This window comes from Pleurodeles waltl, chromosome 4_2, assembly GCF_031143425.1.
Source record: "Pleurodeles waltl isolate 20211129_DDA chromosome 4_2, aPleWal1.hap1.20221129, whole genome shotgun sequence".
In the NCBI taxonomy this organism is placed as follows: Eukaryota; Metazoa; Chordata; class Amphibia; order Caudata; family Salamandridae; genus Pleurodeles; species Pleurodeles waltl.
Window position 1 is genome coordinate 1,062,108,010 of NC_090443.1, and position 22,856 is coordinate 1,062,130,865.

Consider the following 22,856-nt stretch of genomic DNA (forward strand, 5'->3'; position numbering starts at 1 on the left):
ACACCCGCTTGGTCTGATTACTCATCCCGAAAGAACATCCATACCGCACTATGGCTTTTACTTGTGACATAGACGTAATGTTACCAGATGACTTCGTCACCAGGGACGCCATGTTCCAGTCCTGAGCTTTTCTTTTACAAATTCTTTTTTTCAACTGTGTTAGACAAATTGAGGAAGCTGAAATGAATCAAGACTACAAGTTCCAGAATCCACTGGACTGTAAGCGAGAAGGCCAGAATAAGAGAATGATTTCCTTGGTGCATGGTGTCTTCTCCACAATCGTCCTACTGATCCTGAAGCTACTTGTCTCTTTGGTCTAACTGACTCTTAGGGACTTGTATGGGACACCTTCCTGCACAAAGACAATCACAAGAGGAGTTTTCCTCTTTCTGTGTGTACTGCAAAATGCAGCACACATAGAAAGAGGAAAAAGCAGACAGAAATAAAGATATTTTTCCTTGTTGTGTCAGTCTTATACCACCCCTGGGTTGCCGTAGGCTTTTGATGTATTGCCAGGTTCACAAAACCTTGTCAATCTAGGAATGTGTGAAAATTCATCGGTGTTACATGGGAACACCCAAACAACACCAATGGAAATGCCTTTCTGATGCAAAGTAAGGCAACACAGCAACTTGGGCTACTTTGCCGTACTCCATAGCTACAAGGCCACGTGAAGCCACACAAACCAGCTTTGAGTGGCCTTGTAGATATGGGTCAGCAGCCTGCGATACAGGCCTCTTGTAAATAAGCCCCTGAGTTTCTCTCTACGGAGCTGTGTCTCCTGTGAAACGTTCTGCAGTTCCATGTGTACTTCTAGCCTTCCAAGCGCTAACACAGCACTTTCTGAGGATGTGAAGCCAACTGCAGGACCCTGAGTAAGGCCAGCTGGGGCAGCAGGTCAAGCAGGAAAATGGACAGCGAAGGGCACTTCAAGGAACATATCCTGATCAACGTATGCTTGTAGAAGTGCCAGCAGCAGTCGGGGTGGCATTCTGACATTTCAGTAGACCCGCCCCTAAGTCTGACTCGCACAAATCAGCAGGCCTGATCTGCCTTTCCTACCTCACCCTACAGCCTGTTCTCAACTCATCTGTAGTCGTGGCCTAAACTTCAATCTTACAGAACTGCTGCTTCTCTGCTATGTTTCAGCTCATTTAATATTACTTCACTGGAACCTTTTAATTGTAGTGGATGACTCCCCAAAATCTAACAGTCACAAACCCTGCGATTCACTAAATTAGTGGGTATGTGACTGCTAAAACTTTTTTTACCTATGTACTAACCCCAAATACTAAATCACAAAGGTATTTGACATTCCGTAAATGTGTTTAAAACCAGTTTACAAATCACTATACGTAAAGGGTGTATTGTGGCCGTCCCCTCCAAACAGTGATTCATAACCCCTTGGGCCTCTCCCCCTTTGTGAATTTTGGACAAACGTTTGAGATGGGTAGTCAGAAGTCAACAGGACCACTGCAAATTCCCAAAGAAACTTAATGAAAACATTTATTTAAAAAGCAGCCCTGAGGTCTGTACTTCTCTGCACTTGCCAACAGTGTCTGGCACGACTCAAGGGCAGACAGGCACTTCCTCTGTCCCTGGATGTGCATTCACCATGCACTACTGCCAACTCACTGAGGAGCAGAGGCCTCCTCTGTTGGTGGCAGGAAGTCACACAGGCAGGACCTGCGCTAACAGGATGATTCTGGTAAGATGCTTATTTCAGGCTGCACACAGAGCACTGTCCATAAGGTCCAGGCTGTGCTGCTGTTTACCAGGCTTTTATTGGCACTAAGGAAATATACTCAGTGACATGTAGGACCTCTGATGGCATCAGTTCCTCTTCAGCAACCACCAGAGACTGGAAGCAGGTGCCTCACCGTGCCTTAGACTTCTCACTGAGCAGGCTCTTGTGCGTTCCTCTTGCATGTGATCAGTGTCACCTACTGCCTGCAAGGCACAGACACTGAGAGGTTACATGGATGTCACTCCCTATATACTGCCTTCTAGGCACAGACACTGAGAGGTTACAGGGATGTCACTCCCTGTATACTGCCTGCAAGGCACAGACACTGAGAGGTTACATGGATGTCACTCCCTGTATACTGCCTTCTAGGCACAGACACTGAGAGGTTACAGGGATGTCACTTCCTGTATACTGCCTGCAAGGCACAGACACTGAGAGGTTACATGGATGTCACTCCCTGTATACTGCCTTCTAGGCACAGACACTGAGAGGTTACAGGGATGTCACCCCCTGTCTAGTGCCAGTAAGGCACAGACACAGAGAGGGTACAGGGATGTCACTCCCCTTCCTACTGCCTGCAAGGCACAGACACAGAGATGGGTCTATGCTACAAGCCACAAGCACTGAGAGGTTACAGGGATGTCACTCCCTGTATACTGCCTGCAAGGCACAGACACAGAGGGGTTACAGGGATGTCACCCCCTGTCTAGTGCCAGTAAGGCACAGACACAGAGAGGGTACAGGGATGTCACTCCCCTTCCTACTGCCTGCAAGGCACAGACACAGAGATGGGTCTATGCTACAAGCCACAAGCACAGAGAGGTTACAGGGATGTCACCCCCTGTATACTGCCCTCAAGGCACAGACACTGAGAGGTTACAGGGATGTCACTCCCTGTATACTGCCTTCTAGGCACAGACACTGAGAGGTTACAGGGATGTCACTCCCTGTATACTGCCTGCAAGGCACAGACACTGAGAGGTTACAGGGATGTCACCCCCTGTCTAGTGCCAGTAAGGCACAGATACAGAGAGGTTTCAGGGATGTCACCTCCAGTCTAGTGCCAGTAAGGCACAGACCGGTTACAGAGATGTCACTCCTCTGCCTACCGCCTGCAAGACACAGACACAGAGAGGTTACAGGGATGTTACCGCCTGTCTAGTGCCAGTAAGGCACAGATACAGAGAGGTTTCAGGGACGTCACCTCTGGTCTAGTGCCAGTAAGGCACAGACACCGACCGATTACAGAGATGTCACACCCCTGCCTACAGCCTGCAAGGCACAGACACAGAGAGGTTACTAATGGGGTGAAATGCTAGTGTTCACAAGGCGCTCAGGATTCAAATAGACTGAAGATCTCAAGAAAAGAGGATGCCTGCACGAGGGTAATCACCCAACCCTCCAAAAGGTTCAATAGAACCTCAAACCTAATCACAACAATGTGCGGTACCTCTCAAATAGTGTTAGAATCCAATATTGATAAGTATAATTCAAACAGAAAAATCAATTTTAGATATAGTTTCAGTTTATCCAATCAAATCAAGAGACGCTGTGTTGCGAGTACGCACCTGCGTACTTGCAACACGGCGTCTCTTCACTTTTCATACCGTTTTGGAATATCGTCCGCTGTACTCAGATCCGCTTTGGGGTTCTCTGATCAACGCACTGTGCGTACTCGTTACATGGCGTCTTTCATTTCCGATTAGTGATTTAAATAACCGCCCGTACTAGCCAGATTCGCATCGGAGTTTTCTGTATTATAACGTACGAACAAAGTTCATGGAAATCTCATCTTTAATACTATTATTGGAATATATAATCGAGAGACGGATAACTAGAGTCAAGTGTCCTGAAGAAGTCGTTTGGGATGGGAGAAAACAATGTCCCGTGACGAAACACGTGTTGGCTTAAATTGTAAAATCATGGACGGGCTACAAGCTTTAATTATAACATGATGGACGGGCTACAATGAATGTTTGAATCAATTGTCACAAATTGAAATCATATCAAAAATTGTTTTGAATTAGAATACTACTAATGAACGACAATAAACGTTTGGATTTGATTGGATAAACTGAAACTATATCTAAAATTGATTTTTCTGTTTGAATTATACTTATCAATATTGGATTCTAACACTATTTGAGAGGTACCGCACATTGTTGTGGACAGACACAGAGAGGTGCCTACGATACAAATCACAGACAGAGACAAGTTACAGGAATGTCACCCTCTATCTAGTGCCAATTAGGCACAGACACTGAGAGGTTACATAGATGTCACTCCCCTGCCTACCGCCTTTAAGGCACAGACACAAAGAGGTGTCTACGCTACAAATCACAGACACAGACAGATTACAGGGATGTCACCCTCTATCTAGTGCCAGTTAGGCACAGATACACAGAGGTTTCAGGGACGACACCTCAGGTCTAGTGCCAGTAAGGCACAGACACTGACCGGTTACAGAGATGTCACTCCCTTGCCTACAGCCTGCAAGGCACAGACACAGACAGGTTACAGGAATGTCACCCTCTATCTAGAGCCAGTTAGGCACAGACACAGAGAGGTTACAGAGATGTCACCCTCTATCTAGTGCCAGTAAGGCACAGACACAGAGAGGTTACAGGGATGTCACCCCCTGTCTAGTGCCAGTAAGGCACAGACACTGACCGGTTACAGAGATGTCACTCCCTTGCCTACCGCCTGCAAGGCACAGACACAGACAGGTTACAGGGATGTCACCCTCTATCTAGTGCCAGTTAGGCATGTAGTGGCTCCTATTTAGTTTTAATGGGAATCAGCAGATAGCTTGGCCTTCTGTCTTGCAGGCCTGTGCCCCGTCACCTGGTGACTTGTAGCCTACTTAGCCTGCTCTGTTTTAGCACATTTATTTAATTATTTCTTCCAAAATGGCTGCCATGTTTATAGTTAAGAAGATGTTTTGATTTGTTATCAGTGCCATTTTTTGAAGACGTCATTATCAGCATCAAAGACAAGTGATAGACGTAGGTATTCACATTATGTACTTTCCCACTTACATGTGACAGTAACATAATGTATTTTTGGAGGGAATTGTTTATATAATTGCTGCCCCAAGCATGCCTTCTTATCTATTTTTTGTGAACATACTTGCATCAGGGGTCCTACAGGATCTGTATAAATACATCTCACACAGACATGATTATCAGAGTGATTCCTACCAGATGCCATCAACGCTATCTTTGCTACACATTGCCTTGATGCTGGCCCAGTTTTCATGTCCCCACCGAGTCTGATCCCAGAGACCTCATGTAGGAGGCTGGCCTGGCTTATAGTGGGTACCTTGTGGTACTTACGCCTTGTGCCAGGTCCAGTTATCCCTTATTAGTAGAATAGAGGTGTTTCTAGCAGCTTAGGCTGATAGAAGGTAGCTATGGCAAAGCAGCTTAGGCTGAACTAGGAGACATGCAAAGCTCCTACTATACCACTTATATCATATAGCACAATATCATAAGAAAACACAATTCTCAGAGTTACTAAAAATAAAGATACTTTATTTTAGTGACAATATGCCAAAAGTATCTCAGAGGATACCCTCACTTAGGAGGTAAGTAATATACACAAATTATATGTACACAAACCAAAAACAGGTAAGTAACAGTAAGAAAAGTAGTGCAAACAATGTAGAATCACAATAGGATGCAATAGGTAGTCATAGGTCTAGGGGCAACAAAAACCATATACTCCAAAAGTGGAATGCGAATCACGAATGGACCCCAGACCTAAGGGAGGTTGTAGAGGGACGCTGGGACTGTAAGAAAACAGTAAGGGTGTCCAAGATACCCCACCACAAGACCCTGAAAAGTAGGAGTAAAGTTACCCTCCTACCCCAGAAAGACAGAATAGTCGTGATAGGGGATTCTGCAAGAACCACAAGCACCAGCAAAACACTGAAGACGGATTCCTGGACCTGAGGACCTGTAAAGGAAGGGGACCAAGTCCAAGAGTCACGAAAGTGTCCAGGGGGGGAGCAGGAGCCCAGGAAATCTCAGATGAAGGTGCAAAAGGGCTGCCTCCGGGTGGAAGAAGCCGAAGATTCTGCAACAACGAAAAGGGCTAGGAACTTCTCCTTTGGATGGAAGATGTCCCACGGCGTGCTGGAGGTTGCAGAAGTGTTTCCAGGCAGAAATACTGCAAACAAGCCTTGCTAGCTGCAAGAGTCGCGGTTGAGGATTTGGGTGCTGCTGGGGACCAGGAAGGACCAGAATGTCGCCCCTTGGAGGAGGAGACAGTGGAGGCACTCAGCAACTCAGAGAGCCCCAGCAGAAGCAGGCAGCACCCGCAGAAGTACCGGAACAGGCACTTAGAAGATCTGTGAACTCAGAGTCACAAAAGAAGGGTCCCACGACGTCGGATTTCAACTCAGCGAGTTGGGTAATGCAGGACAGAGTGCTGGGGACCCAGGCTAGGCTGTGCTCAAAGGAATCCTTGGAAAAGTGCACAGAAACCAGAGCAGCTGCAAATCACGCAGTACACAGGTTTGCAGTCTGGCGTGGGGAGGCAAGGACTTACCTCCACCAAATTTGGACAGAAGGGCCACTGGACTGTGGGAGACATTTGGACCCAGTTCCTGTGTTCCAGGGACCACGCTCGTCAGGATGAGAGGGGACCCAGAGGACCGTTGATGCAGTCTTTTGGTGCCTGCGTTAGCAGGGAGAAGATTCCGTCGACCCACTGGAGATTTCTTCTTGGCTTCCAGTGCAGGGTGAAGGCAGACAGCCCTCAATGCATGCACCACCAGGAAACAGTCGAGAAAGCCGGCAGGATGAGGCGCTACAGTGTTGCTGGTAGTCTTCTTGCTACTTTGTTGCGGTTTTGCAGGCATCCTGGAGCAGTCAGCGGTCGATCCATGGCAGAAATCGAAGAGGGAAGTGCAGAGGAACTCTGGTGAGCTCTTTCATTTGTTATCTGAGGAATATCCCAGAGGAGAGACCCTAAATAGCCAGAAAAGGAGGTTTGGCTACTAAGAAAGGAGCCTTGGCTATTGAAAGAGGTAAGCACCTATCAGGAGGGGTCTCTGACGTCACCTGCTGGCACTGGCCACTCAGAGCAGTCCATTGTGCCCCATCACCTCTGAATCCATGATGACAGAGGTCTGGGACACACTGGAGGAGCTCTGGGCACCTCCCCTGGGAGGTACTGGTCAGGGGAGTGGTCACTCCCCTTTCCTTTGTCCAGTTTCGTGCCAGAGCAGGGCTGGGGGAATCCCTGAACTGGTGTAGACTGGCTTATGCAGAGATGGGCACCATCTGTGCCCATCAAAGCATTTCCAGAGTCTGGGAGAGGCTACTCCTCCCCAGCCCTTCACACCTATTTCCAAAGAGAGAGGGTGTAACACCCTCTTTCAGAGGAAATCCTTTGTTCTGCTTTCCTGGGACTGGGCTGCCCAGACCCCAGTGGGGCAGAAACCTGTCTGAGGGGTTGGCAGCAGCAGCAGCTGCAGTGGGAATCCCGGAAAGGCAGTTTGGCAGTACCCGGGTTCTGTGCTACAGACCCGTGGATGCATGGAATTGTCACCAGAATGCTATTGGGCTGACAATTCCGTGGTCCTAGACATGTTACATGGCCATGTTCGGAGTTACCTATATGTAGTGCACACGTGTAATGGTGTCCCCGCACTCACAAAGTCTGGGGAATTTGCCCTGAACAATGTGGGGGCACCTTGGCTAGTGCCAGGGTGCCCATACACTAAGTAACTTGACACCTAACCATCACCAAGTGAGGGTTAGACATATAGAGGGTAGCCTCCCTCAGCCTTTGGAAATGCTTTGAAGGGCACAGATGGTGTCCTCCTTGCATAAGCCAGTCTACACTGGTTCAGGGACCCCCCAGTCCCTGCTGTGGTACAGAACTGGACACAGACAATGGGAGTGACCACTCCCCTGTCCATCACCACCCCAAGGGTGGTGCCCAGCGCTCCTCCAGTGTGTCCCAGACTTTAGCCATCTTGTTTTCCAAGGTGTGGGGACACTCTGGAGGTCTCTGAGTGGCCAGTGCCAGCAGGTGACATGAGAGACCCCTCCTGATAGGTCCATACCTGATAAGGTAACCAATCCCCCTTTCAGGGCTATTGAGGGTCTCTCCGGTGGGTTTCTCTATAGATTCTACTTGCAAATTTCCAGCAGGAATCCTGTGCAACCACTACTTCAACCGCAGCCTGCTCCAGGAACCGCTGTAACAGCAACAAAGTATCCGGAAGGGCTACTTTTCCTGACTTCACCCTGCACCAGAAGGACCGAAGAAATCTCCATGGAATGACAGAGTCACTTTTCTGCTCACGCAGGCACCTTATAAGTCGACGTCCGGTTCTCCTGGACTCCTCTTCTGGCGATGAGCATGCTCTTTGGAACACAGGTGGTGGACCCCTTCGACACAGACTGCCCTGAGGTCCTGCTGCTCAATGTGGAGAAGGTAAGACCTTGCCTTCCCCGAGCACGACAGTACCCCTGTGCAACCTGTCTTCTTCACCACTGATTGTGCCACCCTCATAAGTAGCCCCTTCACCATGTCTCAGGCCTGCAATTGCAAGGCCTTGGGTGCAGTTTAACTGCTACTTCAACTTGGCATTTAAAAGTACTTGCCAAGCCTTAAAAGCCCCTTTTTCTACATATAAGTCACCCCTAATGTAGGCCGTAAGTCACCCATAGAAGAAGTGTGGCTCAATGGTTAGAGCGGCAGACCCTGATGCAGAAATCTGGCCCGGTACCAGGGTTCAATTCCTGCCCCGGTGTGTCTTGGGCTCAATTTCCTCAGACCTGATAATTCTCGCATCAGTGCCTAATCTAATTCATGGGTTCCACTCTGTAACTCTGGGCAATAGCTTGCTTAATCTCCACAATGGCCCCAACAGTACTGGGATACCTGGCTTCACCTTGGAGGTTGCCCAGGAGTGGGCACCTCACAGGGAAAAGCTGGGAGGGGTTCCACAGCGGTATGCGTACAGCACCTTGAGACCCTAACGGGTGAGTAGTACGCTATACAAGTACGAAGTTTATAGGGCAGGGTGCTATGTAGGTAAAAGCCAGAACATGTACCTATGTGTTTTATATGTCATGGAACTGAAAAATTCCTAAATTCGTTTTCCACTACTATGAGGCCTGCTCCTTTCATAGACCAGCATGAGGAATGCCCTAAACGTTTTGAGTGGTAGATTCTAATCTGATAGGGGTAACCAGGTCATATTTAGTGTGGCCAGAATGGTAATGGAAAATCCTGCTTATTGTTGAGGTTGGATTTTACATTACTGTTTTAGAAACGCCACTTTTATAAAGTGAGCAATTCTCTGCACTAAAAACAATCTGTGCCTTACAGCCTGTATTCAGTCAACACCTGCCTGTGCTGGTTGACAGCTCCCTTGTGCATTTCACCCAGACAACACAAACACAGGACACACAGTCACATCTGCATATTGAATGGGTCTTCCTGCGCTGGAAGGGTGGAGGGCCTGACACTTGCATCTCAAAGGCCAGTGGCCTGCCCTCAAACAATGGACTGCTAAAGCCCCTACTGGGACCCTGGCAAATAGTACTGAACTAAAATGGGAACTTTTGCACTTCAAAACCACTCTTTGAAGTCTCCCGCATTTTTGGGTATGTAAACTTGGTCTCTGACCCCACCATCTCAGACACTTCTGGGCCTACACCTGCACCCTGTCAGAGGAGCTGCCTGGCTGCCCAAAGGACTCATCTGGACTGCTTTGCTGGGAGGGACTGCTGCCTTGCTGGTGCCCTGCTGCCCTGCTAGCCTCTGACTTTGCTGAGAAGGACTCTGTCTTCCCCAAAAGTGCTCTCCAAGGACTTGGATTGAGGTTGCCTCCTGTTTTCTGAAGTCTCAAGGCCCAAAAAAACTTCAACTCTTCAGGAAACTCCTTGTGCGCCGAAAATCGATGCACCGCCTGCTGAAATCAATGCAAAGCCGGCATTGCGACCAAGAAAGTGCCGCACGGTCGACCGGAGCAACACAGCCCCGCCTTCCCAACTGGAAATTTGACACAGCGCCTGCCTTGCAACAGAAAATGTAGTGCATCGCTACCGGATCGGTGGTGCTGCCACCCGAAATTCAGTAGTCTTACCCCCAAGGTAAGAGTCCTACAAGCTGTCCCTAGAAGGTAATCAAACCAATATCAAAGAAAAATATTATGTAAAGTGAATACAGTGTCAAAAATATTGTCAATACTAAAATATCATTAAACAGAATAAGTGATGTAAGAATATTTTATGTACATAATATAGGGCCAGATTTGGAGTTTTGAGGTCCCTGGGCCGCCAAACTCGTGGAGGAGGACGGAACCTCGCAACCTTGGCGGTCCTATCTCCAGATTACAGTGCTGGTGGTCAGACCGCCAGCACACCGCTGCCACCGCCGGGATCAGTGATCCCAATGGGTAAGCGGCGGTGAAACTTGTGGTCATCTACGGTGGTGCTGAAAGCAGCACAGCCATGCTGATCACAAGTTTGCTTTCTGCCAGCCCTTGCATGACTGGAAGCCCACCAGCAATCAATCAATCAGGATTTATAAAGTGCTGCTAATCACCCAATAGGGTATCTAGGTACTTGCAGGTCCCAGAGGCTTATTCGAACAGCCAGATCTTGAGAGCCATTCAGAATTACTGAACTGAGATGCTGGTCCAGAGGTGCGTGGGGAGGCTCTTATAGGTTTTTGCTGCGATGTGAGAGAAGGACCGTCCTCCACTTCTGCTTTGGTAGATGCAGGGAGAATGTGCAAGTGAAAGGGAGGCAAAGCGTAGTCTTTTCGATGGTTGGTGGAAGTTCAGGCGGTGGTTAATGTACACAGGTCCTTGGTTGTGTAGAGCCTTGTGCGCATGGGTCAGCACCCACGTTGGGACCACCAAACTCATAATCAGCCCCTTAGACTGTATTTATGTTAATTATTTTAAGTTGTTGTTTAATTGTATTTGATTTTATTTTTAAATATTTAGCTTTTTAAACATTTGTGATTTTTGGAAAAATATTTTTATATTTATTCTATTACTTGACTTAGGCCCTCATTACAACCCTGGCGGTTGGTGTTAAAGGGGCGTTAATACCGCCAACAGGCCGGTGGTAAAAAAAATGGGATTTGGACCCTGGCGGTTACCGCCATCCAACACTGCCACTTTAACACACAGACCGCCAGGCTGGTAACAGCCGCTGGGCTGGAGACTTCAGTCTCCAGCCCGGAGGCCGTCACAATCCCACCCTCGGGTTTACGACCCTGCTTACTGCCATGGTTTTCGTGCCAAACTTACCGCCACATAAACCATGGTGGTAGGTACTATCAGTGCCAGGGAATCCCTTCCCTGGCACTGATGGGGGTCTCCAACGCCCCACTCCCCCCGAGTCCTCCTGCCCCCTACACATATACACACCCACACGCGCACCCATATACACACATGCACACATGCATGCCCACCACCACCCATACATGCACACATGCATACCCACACACAACACACACCAACATAGCTTGTCACACACATGCATCAACAACACACAACTCTCACAATCACTCATTCACGCATGCATCCAACACGACTCACACCTGCATGCACGCATCCCAAAACATACACCCCCCTCACATTCACACACCACCCCCCACCCCCCTCTCAGGTCAGATAACCCGACTTACCTGCATGCAGGGGGTCCTCTGGCTAGAGACGGTCCGCGGCGCTGCTGTCAGCAGCAGCATCCACTAGCAAAACACCACCAGGCCGTATCATTGCCTTAGCGCCGTCCGCAGCCATGACTGTCGGCGGTCATAATACGCAATGACGGCTGGTAGCCATGGCGGCGGTATGTTGACGGCCATCGCCGTGGCGGTAGGCGGTCAATACCGCCAATGTTGTAATGAGGCTCTTAGGGGGTCATTCTAACCCTGGCGGTCATCGACCGCCAGGGCTAAAATGACGGGGGCACCGCCAACAGGCTGGCGGTGCCCCGCAGGGCATTCTGACCACGGCGGTTCGGCCGCGGTCAGAAGTGGAAAACCGGCGGTCTCCCGCCGGTTTTCCGCTGCCCTTTTGGATCCGCCATGGGGATTCAGACACCGCATACCGCCATCCTGTTCCTGGCGGTTCGCCCGCCAGGAACAGGATGGCGGTATGGGGTGTCGTGGGGCCCCTGGGTCCCCTGCAGTGCCCATGCCAACGGCATGGGCACTGCAGGGGCCCCCGTAAGAGGGCCCCACAAATAATTTCACTGTCTGCATTGCAGACAGTGAAATTCGCGACAGGTGCCACTGCACCCGTCGCACCTTCCCACTCCGCCGGCTCCGAGCCGGCGTCCTCGTGGGAAGGTTGTTTTGCACTGGGCTGGCGGGTGGCCTTTTGGCGGTCGCCCGCCAGCCCAGTGCAAAACCCAGAATCACCGCAGCGGTCTTCCAACCGCGGTGCGGTATTCTGGCGGGGGAACTCTGGCGGGCGGCCTCCGCCACCCGCCAGATTTAGAATCACCCCCTTAGTCTTTTAATAGATTTTTTAATTTTTATTTTGTTAATATTATTTGTGTAATTTGTTCAAATCTGTAAAATATTAGTATTATGTTTAAAAAGATATATATTTTTGTGTACATTATTTCTATACATATTTTAAAGTATTGAATACAACTTTTTCATATGTTTAATTTAATATTTGATTAGGTAACATGTTTTTGCGTGTTGTATGTTTGATAATTTCCATTTTATTTTACTGTTAATATGTAAAATTAAATGTTTGAAAATTGTTTAGTTACTGTTGTAATCATTTTTTATATAAAATAAATGACTGATTACAACTATTTATTTACCATTATGATATTTTTACTTAATTTACTACTTTAAATAAATTACTTCAAAGTTGATATTTATTACATAATATATATTCTTCCCTCTTTTAGAGATATATTTTGTTTCACGATATTTTTCACACATACGTTTTGTCATTTCCATTTCAAATATAGAAACACAATATTTTGGAACGCTATTCGTGTCAGTTCATGTAAGAAATGCCCCTTTTTGCATGTTCACATTTTTGGACTGATGGTGCTGTTTGTTCGACGAGAGTTCACGAATGCCTGCTAACCTGATGTCAGCGCCAGTGTTCTGACCCCATGCAATGTATATGTCGAATTGGATGCCCCCATTTGGCGTGCCTGACTTACTTATAAGTCCCTAGTATCTGATACTAAGGGACCAACAGCATCTAAGGCAGAGGGTCCACGCAGGGCGGCAGCACTCTTTATGCCACCCCAAAAATGCAAAAGTACAAAGTGGCTCCTAGCCTGGCACTGCAGACAGCAATGGCACTGTCTTCACTGCCAGTGTGTCTTTGCCATTCAAACCAATGGCAAAGCCACCCTGACCCTTAACATTATATATACGTCTCCCCTAAGGCTTTGGAACCCTTTGGCAGGGAGCTACATTTTGTTAAGTCAGACATATGTATTTTGATGTGTCTAGTCAGTAACACCTCCAAATTGTCATTTTGCTGTGGGTAAAGTTGGTAGCCCCATTGGCTAACACATAGGTATCGGGTGGAATTCCCACCCAGCTAACTTTTGACTGGGATTACCAAAGTGGTTCATGTGAGGTATCACATTAATCATGGTATTAAATACGATGTGATGCTCAGGTTGAAACTGTCACTTTTAAAAGTTGGCAACTTTTAGAAACTTGACAACTCTGTGCTTTGCTCACCTAGCGGCCTCACAAAGGTACACACGCACACAGACAGCTTTCTGACTGCCTGAGGAGACATATGAATGACTCCCTGGCCAGAGAAAAAGGCAGTGCTGCAGCACCGAGGTGTCACTTCCTCTACCAGGATGGGCACTTAGGCGATTAGCCTGGGGTGGGCTTCAAAGGGGAAGGCACCTTTGATGGGCCACCTGGCCTAACACCCCTGAGCACAATGCCTTTTGTCCCTGTAGACAGCATAGAGACAGGGTCAGGGAAGGGAAACTCACCCCCAAAACTGGTTTTACCATGGGTGTGTTGACCCCAGGTAGCCACGCCTCTAGGATGGGCTACCTAGCTTCTCATGACTGAAGAAGGGTTGTGCCATCTTGAATGGGGCACAAATGTGGCATTCAGGGATACCATAGGAACTTCATCAGTAGGTAGGAGGGGACCTAGTAGCCCATTGGCTAGTGACCGCGTGTTCCCTTCAAGGTACTTTCCTGGGATAAATTTGGCACCCCTGGTAAGTTGACCCCCAGTACTCACTGGACTTGGAGAGAGGATGAGAAGACCACTCTGCACCTGTTGGAAGTGCACACAGAGAGGCTGTGACACCAGAGCAGCCACACGGGCTGCACTTTGGGCTAGTGGAATTTGTTGTGCATGACTAGCTCGGGAAAAAGCTGATTCCCGGCCCCAGTCTGAAGGAGAGTCTCTAAGGGTCAGTTGGCTGGCCCCCAAGAATGGTACTGGGGATATTAAAGCCGTAGAAGCCCAAATAGCACTTCTGGTAGCCACTGCAGAAGTCTTGTCGCTACCAGATGCCGGTCATTCCCAAGGACAATTCAAAGATAGCCCAAAGGTGCAATTGTGTCTGCCATACTCGTGAGTGTTGGTTGTGACTGGATTATTCACCCAAGAGGGACACCAGCCTCCACCAAAGATTCGCACCATGACCACTTCAAAAGCGCATGGTCTGCCTCAGCAGTCCTTGCAACCCTGTAAAGAGGAGTTCTTGGGTCTCCAAAATCCATGGACAGAGTCGCCCCCATTCACCTGTGGAGCGAGGACTCGACCAGACCTCACCCCTGTGGACCACGCAGCATCAGGAACTTCCTTGATCATCTTTGTTCCTGCATCGCTCAGCATCAGGACCACTCCATTATCGCCCCATGGCAGTCATCCCGTAAAGTCTGGACCTTGCTCTAAAAATGCTCTGGTGAACAAGTAACTGTCCAAAGTATCCTCTCTGGCCCCCAGGACCTCTTTCCTGCTGGACCTGGTCACCCAACTTGTGTCAGAGTTGCTGAACTAACATTTCTAAACTTTTCAAAATGTTCTAAAGTTTGTGTGGACCAGTCCTTGTTTGCAGTTGATGTTAAAGTGTTTTATTCCTTTAAACATCTATATCTCCAGAAACTTCTGGTGGATATTGATAGTTAAGGTCTCTAAAGATTCATAAAAATCAAATCTACTTCTCAAACCTGGTGTCCTGATTCTTTCGTGTTGCATGACTTTCTAATTCTGTTGTTTGGTGATGTTAAATGCCTCACACATGGTTTCTTTGCTAAGCCTTACTGCTCGCAGCCACAGCTACCCAGGGTTGAGCTTGAGGTTGAGTGAACATACCTGATTGGACCCAGGATGGTATTCGTGAATGTACTGCATGGTAGGGATACCCAGTCATACTGTAGAGTACACCCCGAATCCTCACAGTCAATATTTGTGTTTACAGTATTTTCTCTTCTGCACTACTGTATTGTCACACAGCTACACAGCCTCTAAAATGGCCCTTCGTGGACAGAGATGAAAAGATACAGACTTGTTAAGGGAGACCCAAAAAATATGTGACCTTCACTATCCACATATGCAACACTTGCAGCAATGCAAAAAGACAGGAAATCACAATGCAGAACAAACATGAAACAAACAGGTGTTGCCAATAATTACTTACATTTTCTGTAAGAGACAAAAAACTTTCAAAACGAACACAAAACAAAATAATAGAGATAATCGTTATGGTGCAGACATATTAAGAACTTTTGTCGCCCTTGCATCACGAAGCCTATGCGGGGCAACGCAAAGGCTTATTTGGGATTTAAAAAACCACGGAAGGCCTGATCTGCATGGCCTTGTGTGGCTTTGTAAAATGTAACACAATACAGGTGTTTGCACTTTTTTATGTTACATTTCAACCTGGGCGGCATTCCACGGTGGAGCATTGGTGCTCCTGTGCATCCACCCATGGACGCTATGCAACTCCAGGTTTACTAAGCTTTGTAAAGCTGGACTCGTGTGAAACTGGTATACCTACCACAGAGAGACATAATGAGAAAAATGTGCTCATTTCTAATCGTTCCCTCCTCTTTCTATGCGTAATGCGTTCTGCATTACGCACAGAAAGCGCAATGAGCCACATTCATTGTTTTTGTTCAGGAAGGTGTCCCTTCCTGCACAAAAACAATTCTGCAAGACAGGCACCCTTGCACCATGGTGGAAGTGTGGTTGCGTTGGCGCTCAGCAGTAAAAATTGTGCCAGCGCAAGGAGAGCACAGAACTCCTCCATGTCTTTGTAAATATGTGTTATTTCTGCCCTTGTCCTTTCACGCAACGCACTGCAGCAAGTTCTAATACGCAACAGCACATCATTGTGCAGCAGTCGTGTGCAAATTATAATGCAAGAGCCCAGGAACAGTGCAAACAACCAGAACGCAAGCAGCTGTTGTGTGTGGCACGCGTGCTTTTGCACTATTTTTAGTACAATAGTGGTAAATACCGAATTTGCATTCTATGTCATTATATACGATTTTGCATAATTATTGTGAGATTTTATGTACTTACACTGACGCCAATTGTGCACATTTTGCACATCTCTACTTCTCTTAACCTGTTTAAGCACCCAATCATCAGGCTGAAGAGTTGCAAGAAAAAACATTCACATTTACATATCAAATAATTTCTGGCACCCCTGCTAACTAAAGAAAGTAAAGTAGAGAAAATCTGCATAGAAAACACACTTTTCATCTATTTATCATTGACATAACACAGGAAAATGAGCTGTTACTAGACCTGTATGGCTTCCAGTTCCCATACACAAAATAATTAACTCATGATAAAAACTGACTCACGCAAAGAAAAAATAAATGTAAACTTCAGCGTGTTTTTAAAGCAGTGCTGTAGTTTAATAGTCCTAAGAAATATATACTTAAAATGTTGATGTCCGTATTGATAGGAAGCACTTTCTGCAACACCAAAAAGATCTGCAAGATTAATATTGTTGTCGTTGTTAGTCTTAAACCAGAAGTAGCCCAATTTGAGGTACTCACACGTGCTTTGTACTTGTAGTCGGATGCAGCCATGATTCCATGATCCGAAAGGTACCTGAAGGCAAAGTAAGGGAACCCACCGCAGCAGCCGTCATCCGTACCGTCGCAGTCCACCAGCTCCTGTTCACTCATTTCGATGAGCTCCTGCGTCTTGATACAGTAGCGAGATTCCAGCGCCCCCACCTGTGTGAGTGGACAAACATGTATAATTATTTCTTCACCCTAGACAATGGTGCACAAGGCCCATTTCACTTCAAAATGCTTGACTGGCTCACCACTGTATTTAAACGATCTTTAATTTTTAACCCGGGCTCTGGCGAGGAACGCCCAATGGCTCATGGCAATCAATCAACAACTGATTGCCCATCAACCGCCTTGAGCTTCAACGACCCATGCAATTAATTAGTGATCTATAACTTCTTTACATCTGAAAATGCTCCTAAAACTGATAATTATGCAGTCTAAACTTTGGATATCTTCGGTATCAGCTCTGAGAGATATACCTTAATTCTATTGACCGCCCTTCAATAATGAAGATACATCCTCTCTGGCTGCTCTACAGAGATAAGGTCAATTTAAACCTTTTGTAAGTGGAACCTTCTATCTCCAATCGAACCTGGATTTAGAAGAAAAAAGAAAAAAACAGGATCTCACTGTCTTAGGTTGTCATCAGCTACTAGAACTGGGATTCCAAGTTTGACGGGAGACCAAGACCGTGAAGGCATTTGGACTATTAAATACTCAAGGGGAAAATAATTTACATTGTTCTCTTAGTGCAAGAAAAGGGGATGTTGAGTTTGAATTACTCCTCTAGTGGTGGAGATCCTTACTCGACATTGAATAAGGAAGTGGTCAAGGAACTGTGCCGTGGAAACAGAAAGAGAACGCTCTAGCCTTGTGACAAGAAGATCCCAAGAATATTTCAATGCTAACTCTAGATCCGCAGACCTATAAGGATACCCAGCAAGGCTTACCGACTGATGCATTGGCGAGGAGATGAATAAATATTGGAAGGTGGTTGGACTGGAACCACAATTTGTAGCTCTAGAGAAACACCTCGGAGCAAAGCTGATATAAAACATAAGCCAATGATGTAGGAGGCTGGCCTGGCTTATAGTGGGTACATTGTGGTACTTACACCCTGTGCCAGGTCCAGTTATCCCTTATTAGTAGATTAGAGGTGTTCTAGCAGCTTAGGCAGATAGAGTTAGCCATGGCAAAGCAGCTTAGGCTGAACTAGGAGACATGCAAATCTCCTACTATACCACTTATATCATATAGCACTATATCATAAGAAACACAATACTCAGAGTTACTAAAAATAAAGGTACTTTATTTTAGTGACAATATGCAAAAAGTATCTCAGAGGATATACTCCCTTAGGAGGTAAGTAAAATACACAAAATATATACACACAAACTAAAATCAGGTAAGTAACAGTTAGAAAAGTAGTGCAAACACTGTAGAACACAATAGAACGCAATAGGAGACAATAGGCCTCGGGGCAACACAAACCATATACTCCAAAAGTGGAATGCGAACTACGAATGGACCCCAGGCCTAGTGTAGTGTGTAGAGGGTCGCTGGGAGTGTAAGAAAACACTACGGGTGTCCAAGATACCCCACCCCAAGACCCTGAAAAGTAGGAGTAAAGTTACCCTACTACCCCAGAAAGACAGAAAAGTCGAGATAGCGGATTCTGCAAAGACAACAACTGACTGCAAAGCACTGAAGACGGATTCCTGGACCTGAGGACCTGTAAAGGAAGGGGACCAAGTCCAAGAGTCACGCAAGTGTCCGGGGGGGGCAGGAGCCCACTAAACCCCGGATTAAGGTGCAAAAGGGCTGCCTCCAGGTGGAAGAAGCCAAAGATTCTGCAACAACAGAAGGTGCCAGGAACTTCTCCTTTGGTCAGAAGATGTCCCACGGTGTGCTGGAGGATGCAGAGTTGTTTCCATGCAGAAAGACTGCAAACAAGCCTTGCTAGCTGCAGGAGTTGCGGTTGAAGTTTTTGGGTGCTGCCAGGGCCCAGGAAGGACCAGGAGGTCGCTCCTTGGAGGAGGAAACAGAGGGAGCGCTCAGCAACAGAGAGAGTCCATGCAGAAGCAGGCAGCACCCGCAGAAGCACCTGAACAGGCACTTAGATGATCTGAGGATGACGGTCAACTCAGAACAACAAAAGAGGGTCCCACGACGTCGGGGTCCAACTCAGTGAGTTGGGCAATGCAGGACAGAGTGCTGGGGACCTGGGCTAGGCTGTTCATGAAGGAATCCTTGCAAGAGTGCAGAGAAGCCCTAGCAGCTGCAGTTCACGCAGTACACAGGACTACTGTCTGGCGTGGGGAGGCAAGGACTTACCTCCACCAAACTTAGACAGAAGGACCACTGGACTGTGGGGGTCACTTGGATCCAGCTCCTGTGTTCCAAGGACCACGCTCGTTGAGATGAGAGGGGACCCAGATGACTGGTAAAACAGAAGTTTGGTGCCTGCGGTAGCAGGGGGAAGACTCCGTCAACACACGGGAGATTTCTTCGCAATTTCCAGTGCAGGGTGAAGGCAGACAGCACTCAGAGCATGCACCACCATGAAGCAGTCGAGAAAGCCGGCAGGGTTAGGCGCTACAATGTTGCTGGTAGGCTTCTTGCTACTTTGTTGCGGTTATGCAGGCGTCCTGGAGCAGTCAGCGGTCGATCCTTGGCAGAAGTCAAAGAGAGAAGTGTAGAGGAACTCTGGTGAGCTCTTACATTCGTAATCTGAAGAGAAACCCACAGGAGAGACCCTAAATAGCCCTCAGAGGAGGATTGGCTACAGAGAGAGGTAAGCACCTATCGGGAGGGGTCTCTGACGTCACCTGCTGGCACTGGCCACTCAGAGCTGTCCAGTGTGCCCCAACACCTCTGCATTCAAGATGGCAGAGGTCTGGACACACTGGAGGAGCTCTGGGCACCTACCCTGGGAGGTGCTGGTCAAGGGAGTGGTCACTCCCCTTACCTTTGTCCAGTTTCGTGCCAGAGCAGGGCTGGGGGATCCCTGAACCGGTGTAGACTGGCTTATTCAAGGAGGGCACCATCTGTGCCCTTCAAAGCATTTAAAGAGGCTGGGGGAGGCTACTCCTCCCCAGCCCTCACACCTATTTCCAAAGGGAGAGGGTGTAACACCCTCTCTCTGAGGAAGTCCTTTGTTCTGCCTTCCTGGGCCAGGGCTGCCTGGACCCCAGGAGGGCAGAAACCTGTCTGAGGGGCTGGCAGCAGCAGCAGCAGCTGCAGTGGAGACCCCGGAAAGGCAGTTTGGCAGTACCCGGGTCCTGTGCTAGAGACCCGGGGGATCATGGAATTGTCCCCCCAATACCAGAATGGTATTCACCCGCAACCCCACCATCACCAAAACCAACCTCCACGCAGCACTCCTTGACAACGCCAACTGGATGACAACTAACCACCTCAAGCTCAACTCCAACAAAACTGAGATAATCATTTTTGGCCTCCACAAAAACATATGGGAGGCCTCCTGGTGGCCCACCACTCTAGGCCCCGCTCCCACCCCCTCGGACCACGCACGCAACCTCAGCATCATCCTGGACCCTTCCCTCTCCATGGCCCACCAAATCAACGCTGTCACCTCCTCCTGATTCAACACACTCCGCACACTAAAAAAATCCTTCAAATAGATTCCCACAGAGACCAGAAAGACCGTCACCCACGCACTCATCAGCAGCAGGCTAGACTACGGAAACGCCCCCTACGCCGGCAACACACTCAAACTCAAGCGCAAACTACAGCAAATCCAGAACACAGCAGCACGCCTCATCCTGGACCTCCCCCGCCATGAACAAATCTCATCACACCTCAAATCCCTTCTCTGGCTCCCCATCGACAACAGGATCACCTTCAAGATCCTCATCCACGCACACAAATCCCTCCATAACACCGGCCCAACCTACCTCAACGAAAGAGTGAACTTCCACACTCCCACACGCCACATCCGTTCCGCCGACCTCTCACTCACCACAGTCCCCTGCATCAAACACTACACCACAGGAGGCAGATCCTTCTCCTATCTTGTCCCCAAGGCCTGGAACTCCCTCCCCACCAACCTCCGCAAGACCCAAGACCTCCTGCTCTTCAGGAAGGGCCTCAAGATATGGCTCTTCGAACAGTGATCACTTCCCCCCCCACCCCCACACCCCCCAATCAGCGCCTTGAGACCCTCATGGGTGAGTAGCGCGCTCTATACATTTCTTTCATTGATTGATTGATTGATTCCATGATCCTAGACATGTTACATGGCCATGTTCGGAGTTACCATGGTGACGCTACATATAGCTATTGACCTATATGTAGTGCACGCGTGTAATGGTGTCCCCGCACTCACAAAGTCCGGGGATATTGCCCTGAACTATGTGGGGGCACCTTGGCTAGTGCCAGGGTGCCCTCACACTAAGTAACTTTGCACCTAACCTTCATTAAGTGAGGGTTAGACATATAGGTGACTTATAAGTTACTCAAGTGCAGTGTAAAATGGCTGTGAAATAATGTGGACTTTATTTCACTCAGGCTGCAGTGGCAGTCCTGTGTAAAAATTGTCTGAGCTCCCTATGGGTGGCAAAAGAAATGCTGCAGCCCATAGGGTACTCCTGGAACCCCAATACCCTGGGTACCTAGGTAACATATTCTAGGGAATTATAAGGGTGTTCCAGTGTGCCAATCAGAATTGGTAAAATTAGTCACTAGCCTGCAGTGACAATTTTAAAAGCAGAGAGAGCATAAACACTGAGTTTCTGGTTAGCAGATCCTCAGTGAGACAGTTAGGCACCACACATGGAACTCATACAGGCCACAAACTTATGATCACTGGGGCCCTGGCTAGCAGGATCCCAGTGAGACAGTAAAAGTACCCTGACATATACTCACAAACAGGCCAAAGTGGGGGTAACAAGGCTAGAAAGAGGCTACCTTCCTACAAATGAGAAACACAGAAAGTTAGGAGAGAATTCAAACTCAAAATTTACTCAGGATTGGCATCCCAGCAAAACCCCACCACTCCTCTATTGCTCCACTCTTGCTAGACCTTCTAACAAAGACATCCCCCTCTCAGGCAGACCGTTTCCTGGTTTCGAGGCCAAGTGGGGGAATTCTCTTCTAGCATGTCTGCAGTCCATCCGGATCTCTTTCATTTCCACAAACTTCTCAAAAGTTATGTATTCATCCAGAGGCCTTCAATCTTCAGCATCAGGACACCGGGATGGGTAATCAAGCGCCTTACAAGTACAAACAAATAAATACACAATATTGCTCTAAAGGACCAGAATATTATAAACTCATCGATGCCAGTTTTTTGAGTCAGGTGAGACCAGTGATCTTCCTCTTCCATGGAAGGCAAAATAAATGTTACCTAAAATAGAATTACAAACATACATAACAGTTGGACAGGAATATCAAGAGGCCGCCCTGGAAGTGTCCCCTTGTGTTCTTAAACAGTGTCTTACTAGAGGACAAGGTTCCATCAGGTGTACAATGACTTCAGGAGTTTTGTTGCAGATTGGCTTCCAGGCCCCCATGGCACAGCGGAAGGTGCGAGAGCTTCTCCTGGCAGCTGAAAGGCCTCTCACACCAGGAATCACCAGGGCGACGTGGTCTATGCTTCAAAATGTACAAACTCTGCACGGGACGTGAGCATCAATAGAGCAGAGACAGTGTCCCTGTCCTCAAAGCACATGCAGCATCTCCTAGAGCTCCCTGGGATCCGGCTCTCCTGAAAGCCCAGGACCCTGTCATCCCCACTAACTCACGCACCTTCTAGACTGGTATTCAAATACTGTTGGTAAATTGTCATCAAATTAAGTGGGCAACTAGGTGGAAATTAAGCAGATCAAAACGGGTTTGTGGCGGGTTAGTTGATCCAGACACACAACGCTCTCCTGGAAAATGTTGCTGAACACCACTGGATAGCCTTTTCAAGTTGCTTAAAGATGGAGTCGTATGTATTTGATGTCGTTAAAAGTTGCCCCAGACTCACGCTCACAGGAGGACTATGATAACAGAAACAGATCTCTGAGTTGTAGCTGTTAGCGCCGAGAGGGGGCGGTGATATT

The 22,856-nt window shown here is 47.9% G+C and overlaps 1 protein-coding gene across 1 annotated transcript in view; it reads right to left on the reverse strand.

Annotated features, from left to right (window-relative positions):
• The window catches only part of LOC138294049 (cathepsin S-like), a 119,375-nt gene that overhangs the window by 14,040 nt on the left and 82,479 nt on the right, over positions 1 to 22,856 (reverse strand). The window contains exon 6 of the mRNA XM_069233297.1: positions 16,765 to 16,947. Coding sequence (XP_069089398.1) covers positions 16,765 to 16,947 — 183 coding nt within the window. The remainder of the gene's footprint in view (positions 1 to 16,764; positions 16,948 to 22,856) is intronic.